The sequence below is a fragment of the Pleuronectes platessa genome, chromosome 12 (assembly GCF_947347685.1).
Source record: "Pleuronectes platessa chromosome 12, fPlePla1.1, whole genome shotgun sequence".
NCBI lineage: Eukaryota > Metazoa > Chordata > Actinopteri > Pleuronectiformes > Pleuronectidae > Pleuronectes > Pleuronectes platessa.
The window spans coordinates 11,495,235-11,502,656 of record NC_070637.1 but is presented as its reverse complement, the minus strand read 5'-3'; the positions used below and the strand labels follow the sequence as shown (position 1 = coordinate 11,502,656).

General features: G+C 39.6%; 1 protein-coding gene across 1 annotated transcript; it reads right to left on the bottom strand.

The window, feature by feature from the left end:
- Window positions 1–428: 428 nt before the first annotated feature.
- snx5 (sorting nexin 5) lies at window positions 429–7,081 on the bottom strand. Its single transcript, XM_053436534.1, has 13 exons — window positions 6,920–7,081; window positions 5,725–5,829; window positions 5,489–5,599; window positions 5,095–5,216; window positions 4,847–4,970; window positions 4,374–4,469; window positions 4,163–4,268; window positions 3,982–4,057; window positions 3,824–3,863; window positions 3,636–3,722; window positions 2,956–3,115; window positions 2,772–2,857; window positions 429–1,689 (listed from the first exon to the last, which is right to left on the bottom strand). Exons 1-13 carry the CDS (start codon window positions 6,953–6,955, stop codon window positions 1,639–1,641), a joined length of 1,200 nt encoding a protein of 399 aa, XP_053292509.1. The 5' UTR covers window positions 6,956–7,081; the 3' UTR covers window positions 429–1,638.
- Window positions 7,082–7,422: the final 341 nt, after the last annotated feature.

Genomic DNA, 7,422 nt, shown 5'->3' with positions numbered 1-7,422 from the left:
GTGAATAAAATGCTACCACGAGCAGAAAGTGTTTGATTAATAACGCAGAATGACAAAACATTTTTTTCCCCATGGGCTACAATGTTTTGCAACAGATCATTTATTTGGGTCACATTGGTTAGCACTGGTCAGAGTAAGACATGAAATGTGCATTTTGGTTGTGCGGTGCTGATTCCCATGAGCAGTCTGGCATTTCCTCAAAGCTTACCTAATACTCCTCACTGTCCCATCCCAGGACGTACTGTGGTCAATCGATTTAACACAAACATGTGTACAGCTGTGTTTAAATTCATGGGCCCACACACTGAAGCCTGGTGGAAACAGAATATAGTTAGTGGATAGATGGATTCTGCCACCTAGTGGTATGATGGGTGGCTCAAAGACAAACCCGTATGTCACACAAAAAACAGAATGGCAAAAGATCAAACTTGGGAAAAACAGGATTTATTTAATGTAATAATTACAAATTTATAAAATGCTGTTCTGTAGGAAAAGCATCATGTAAAGGTATTCACACAGTTGGAATCCAATAGAAATACATTCAATTTTGTATAAAACTATAATGTATTTTAACTCGCCACTGAGCCTGGCCAGGCTTGTAAAGTCTCTTTTTTTTCTCCATTTTTTGTTAAGTGCATCTTTTTCGGTTTGAAATAAACCAAGTGTTTAGAAGATCTGGTAAAATATATCAGGTCCAATACATGAGAGCCTGTAATTAACAATTTAGGGCAAAATAAAGAAGAACAATAATTACAAACGGGAAAATAGGGAAGCGTGAATAAACCGAGTTGGCCAGGGTGAAAAAGCAGCTGAGGATATAATACACGTGGTACAGGGGTATTGTAGGTGCCCTGTGCAATGTTGTTGCTGATTGTTTCATTTATTCTTCTACCAGTCTCTATGATTCATCCATATGTACGTCGTTGATTTCTGTGGGATCTGACGCCACTTCTTACAAATGTGGATGAATTCCTGAGGTGAAGTGCAGCTATTTTTAAACACTTGATGATCAGTCTTGTCTTCTAACAGCGTGGTTTGAATGCACTCTAGTCTCAGAGGCCAGGAATGCAAAGTATGAGGATATTTTTTCCAGGCACTAGTTTTACATCAGTCTTTAGCAAAGAAAAAAGCCCCGAAAGATTAAGCATATGGCCTGTAAAATGTAGGTATTGGCTTTGCAAAAGATATTCTCTAACCTTTTTGTAAAAGGGTATTTACATGAGGGAGGAGGTTAGAGTTCAAATTCATGGAGGCAGAAACGTAATGAAAAAGGCAAGATTTATACTATGTGCATGATGTAAAAAGGAGAAATTAAGAAATTACCACAAAAAAAAAAACAGAAGTCATCTCTGTTAGCGAAATATGGAAGACCTTAATGGTGACGGCCTCATTCTCGAAAGGCATTACATTGATTTTGACTTCCATAAATAATGGAAAAAGGATGGACCACAGACCAGAGGACAGTAAACATGGACACATTCGTCTTACGAGACACTGGTGTTTCTCGTGCAGGGTTTTAAAGTGGCATCAGACCCCAGGGTGGGAGCAGAAAGAGGTCTTGGATTCGTGTCCATGCAGGGGCCTTGGGGACGCCAGGTTATACTGGTGATGGTATGGACAGGACCACTTGAAAACACGTCAGTTGCTCTTGAGCAGTTCAATGCATCCCTGCAATAGAGTCGCATTGTTCTGTGGAGACAAGAGGAAACAAGTTTTTCAAGAAAGTATCCATTTAATGTGGTTGCAGACCCCGGATCAGGGAGGAGATCCAGAAGTACTTTCTACACGTTCTTTAGCATTGTGAGCATTTCTCACATTTCTTGAATAATTCATGGGACTTGATGAAAACAATCAGGCAATTAGGGTGCTTATATTTATTAGTATGTGCAATTTGGTGCAGACCCAAATACAAGTCTGGATCTAGTGAATTTAAATGTGGCTTCATAAAAGGGCTGTTGAACCTTGGTCAAGGTATGCATTCTACTGAGTGACATCCGAATTACTGTATCTGCTTTTAATCTAGTTTTCTCTCCGTTTAAAAAAAACAAACGAAAAAAAACAAACTAGTGTTTGCTTTACAACATTTATATACACACATGTATCCGTTATTATTAGCTTTTTATGATATTGTGTTTGCATGTGTATACAACATATGTTACGTATGGAAACCTGAAAAAATCATTATCTGGATTTTGTGAAACTTGAATATGTCAGATGGGTCGTTCTGAAAACAAACTGTGATCCTATAGTATGTAAACACCACCACAGTTCTGAAATCCTATGTATACTCACCAATATGTTTACTAGGAACACTTGCTACTGTTACAGGTCAGGACGCTTCAGTGTTAACAACAAACCGTGATCTTAGCGATTGTTGGTGCCAGACAGGCTGCGGAGTATTTGATAGTATTCAACTGTTGTTTTGCTAAGAACAAAAACAACCATTCAGTTAAGCACCAACTCTGCAGAAACTCCGTGTTGCTGAGAGGTAAGAGGAAAATTGACAGACTGGCTTGTTACTCAAATAACTGGTCTTAACTGAGGTGAGGAGTAAAGCATTTTAGAATGTATGACATTAAGATGAGTGGGCTAAAACAGCAGATGATTGTGTCGAGTTCCACTCATGTCAGACAAGAAGTGATTTCTGAGGGGAAAGTAGGCAGAGGCTCACCACGACAGCACAAACAAATGAGAGTATTCTCATTAGTTCAATACTACTAGACAATATTACAAAGTAGACATGTATCTAGGGGGTCTATTATGCTTCTCACCTTGGCATGTTTTATTTCGAGCTCAGCCATCTCTATGAGGTTCTTCCTGAAGGCCACAACACGCCTCCCCTTGAAACCGGTGAGCTCTAGGAGGAAAACATTGAGCAGATTAAGGGCTCACATAGCGTATTCCATCTTATACACAAGTACAAAAATCTGTCTGATTCTATCAGGATTGACAAACCTTTCTTTCCAGAATTTGAAAGCTTGTCAAATTTCTGCAGGCACTGCTGCTGGTGCTCCTCTGCCTGGGGAATGTCCTTGCTTTTCAGTCGAGCTTTATCTAAAGCCTTGTTAGAGTTCTCGTAGTCAGCTAACGCCCGGGCTCGCCTGTATAAAAGGTCCTAACAGACATGATCCACACAGATGAACATAAGAAATGAACTAATTCAAAGTTTTAAAGAAATACTTAAAGAGAACCTTCACTTGAAGCGCATTCAAAATATCAATGGAGCACAGAATCCGATAAGTCAATATTTAATTTTATGTTTTCGAAAGACTGATACAAAAAAATGCGTTATTATTATAATAATAATAATGATACAGAAATATATGTGCTTCTGTTTTATGTATCAAGGTTTTATATGGCTCCTTCAAATCCTTTTTTCCTAAATTACAATAGATAATAATTTGGTCTTGAGCTGAATATAACAAAAGTTTTAATTTCCAATATAACTTACAATGCCTGGCTTGTTGCTCGATCGAATGCAGATTATTTTTTCAATCTTTCAACTTTCCTTGTGGTAAATAGCAGAGCATTACTAACTGCATGTTGGCGTTTTGCCTGCTTGTGATATGCATCACGACCAGACACCATTTTAATCTGTGGACCTTGTATGAAAGCACGCGGTAAACATGTCTCACCTTCGCAGCCTGAATGTCTCTCATGTAGTATCTTAGCAGTTCAGTCAGTTTCAGCTCCTGGTCAGATGCGACTCTTCCCTCCACTTTCTGCATTCAGAGGCAAAGTCACAGAGTAGCATCCACAGTGTACTAATCAGGATGAATGTTTTTTACAAAGTCACAGTTTTGAGACATGAGGTTCAACTTACTCTGAGTTTCTCAAACAGATCTGACAATTTCTCCAGGTGTCTGACAAAATAAGTATAACAGTGAAAACTCTGCAATTACATATTTGATTAACATGTCAATACATTAAGCATGAAATTTAAGTCACAACTCAACATGTTGAAAATGAAATGACACTCACTTCTTATTTGCTGTACTATCATCAGCTGAGAGACTGTTCAATGTGGCAGAGATGTGAATATAATCATCCGCAATATCTGAAATAACAGAAATAATCTATCAAAACAACAAACAAAAAAAATCCCAAATAGAAATAAATGAATTGCAGGAAAGGTCCCCTCAAGTTAATAATGATCTTATACTTTTGTGTGCGCGGGTCATTTTTTCTGCTTTGGCAGTGGAATCTTTTATCTTGCTGTAGTAGTCGAGAAGGAATGTCTTCTCTTGCTCAAAAAAATCATCGACTTCCTGTGTAGGAGACAAACAAACTAAGGTAAGTTGGGAAGTGGTGACAACACTGAATCTGTAAGACTGTCGTACAAACACTGTAGGCAGATCATGCAGACACCCCACCTTCACTCCTGAGATAAGGACCTCATCAGCTGACTTCACCATGTTTTTAAAGAATCCTCCAAACATTTCCTTGGCATTCTTCCTTCTCACAGTCAGCTAAAATGACAGAATTAAGAAAGAAGAATTTTCAAATCTCTAAGAGGAATATGACTTATTTGTTGTGTAATGGAACAAAGTAAGATCTGAAATAACATTTGTGCTTGTACCAATAGTTCATTGTTTTTGTGTCATTATGCATCAGAGTGTGATCCACACGTACATGTAGCCGGTGCTCTTTTATCAAACTGCTACCTAAATATATAAAGCTTGTTCTGCAAACAAACGTTAGAGCGACTGACAAAGACAACACAGATCTGCATAACTGCTGATCACAGCAGGATGTAAGCCATGTGTCACAAGTGTCCAGTACACTCTACTTCCTCTCTTTCCAACAGACAATTTGGAAAAGGAAGTCAGCATTATGAGGAACTCACATCCTGGTCATACTCTAAGAAAATCTGGAAGTTTCTGTCTTTGTTTAAAATGGGGTGAGAGGACACTCGCTGCAGGAAGATTTCGTGCACTTGGACAGTCTTCTTGAACACAGCCAGGTATTCACTGAATAGAAAGAAAAACAAACACCACAGATTATACAAATAAAAGAGTTTTTAAAGGACATGATGCTGCATAAAGGACACATACAATACAATACGTTTATATTTTGACTGAGAGTCACACTCACGCCTCCAGCTCCTGCTTCATTTTAGCGTACTCTTCTTTGGTCATAGTGGCTTCACCTTCCCCCAGTTTGTGCATCTTCTCTCTTGGGCTCTCAAAGTCAGGCTTTGGGGGCGCTGGAGGAATCTATGACGGATAAAGTCATGGCAGGATATCATTTACTTTATTTCATTCATTCATGACTGGATAAATGTTCTTATTTGTAACATACTCATGAAGTTTTGGGGAAATATTTTCTCAAAAGGATTACTACTTGATTTGTTAAAGACTTGAAATACAGCAAAGCAAACATATATCTGAACTTACCCTTTTGTCATTTAGTACATAGAGCTCAAAGAGAAATTATGATATTACATTGTCTGAGTATGTGGATCATGTGTGCAGGTCGACCAACTCACTATCAGGCCAGCGTAGTCCTCGGTCTCCACCAGGGTGTCATGTAGCCAGATGAAGTCTTCATGCTGCCTGGGGACAGAGAACTCTGGCTTCTGGAAAGCGCTAAGGGTGGTCTGGGAACAAAGTTACATTAATATAATATGTTAAAGGAAAACTGTCAACTAATTAGAAAATAGTATTACTGAATATGCTTAAGATTAGGAGTAAGGTTTTTGTTCGTGCACACACTATTTTCTACCTTTGTATGGACAGTAAACTTGACTTTGTCCCGTTCACAGAGTGCGTCAGGAATGTCAATGAGTAGAGAAGCATCGTTGTTCAGATCCACAGAAACAGAGCGCATCTAAGGAGAGAGAATAATTCAGGGTTATCCAAAAATTGTAGCTGACTGATCTTATGTGTGAAGACAAAAATATATTTTGGTTTGCTTTTAAACACTTTTTAATTGTAATTATGGGTCAACGGTATCAGGTAAATCTCAGCCAATGAGGCCACACTACAAATCCTCAGAGACTGGAGTCTTCCCAGGCTTGACCATATGCAAACAGATAAGAGGAATGTGCAAATAACATCTACAACATCCTGAATCCAGTCCAATTCCCATCATGACTGGCTGAAACTTCACGATGGGGTCAAACTGGGGTTAGAATTTAGAAAAACCAAAAGGAAACAATCTCTCAATCTCTGCAGCTCAGAGTCAATCCAAAGAGTTCATCTGTATGACCAAACATGCAAAGAAACTATAGCAATCCAAATCATCCAGGGGTGTAGAGCTGTGAGCCTGTCGGTGCAGCTGGATAGTGAAGGCAGTAAAGTTTGGGATCCAACAGTAAACACAGAATCCAGTCCTTTGGTTTAGGATTCCGCTCCACACCCTTGTTGATCTGTTATACTACGAGATAGAGAACAAACGGACTTGTCTATTTACTGTTGTGCTGGTTAGAGAACAAATCGTACACCCAGCTGCCAGTGTAAAGAGCACACCCGTCAGAAAGAAGGTCTCAGAGACAGAAGCAGCTGCATTAAAAAGTAGGTCAGGGTAAAGATATCGTAGTGTATTTTGACACTTGTCACAATGCTAGTCATTTTAGCTCAGTACACTGAGTTATAACAGGCCAGTGTGCTGCACAGTTAGTGGAGTAAAGACGTAGCTATGAGCAATTAGCGTAAACTGGGCTAGTTTGAATAAGTTGACCAAGTTAGTTAACATGAACGAACGACAGTTTTCTCAGTCTACAGGCAAACTGACTTTACTCGTGAAGGTTTTACAGACTTCCCGAAAGCTTTACCCATGACTCGATAGCTAGCTTTAGCTGGAGGCTAGCGTTGTGTGGGCAGGAAAAGTTAGCGGCAATAACTTGCCACAAAGCAAGATTCAAACTCCCGAGGCTGAGTTTTAATGGGGCTCACATGCCAGGAGCCCTTCGCCTCACCTTTTCCTTGCTGTTTTCGTCTAGGGAGGATGTCATGGTGAGACTGAAATTGACGGAATGGCAAGAACAGGCCAACCAACCGAATAACAAAACTAGAAGCAGGAAGCCCTCCCTCCGCTCACTGACGAGCTGTCAAACCCTTTTCTGCGCCCACTTCCTGGTGATGAGAGATAAACCCCGCCTTACACAGAATTTGATTCGACGGTGTCAAATACACGGAAGGTACGACTGGTGTTTAACCCAATCAGAACGGCGGTCAAGCCAGCCGACACTCGCGTCTCTGTGGTCAAATCAGCCAACACAGAAATACTACTGCGCGCATGTAATGATATTTATGGTAAACGCATCCAAAGCGTACTGAAAACAAAGAAATGGAAAATATCGCTGTTGGACAGTTACAGATTCCAAGAAACATGACTAGTCATAGGAGTGACTAGTCATGTCTAATAAGCTCATTCTGAACTTATTGAGCAAAGTTTTTTTATAGAACTTTGAAATATCCA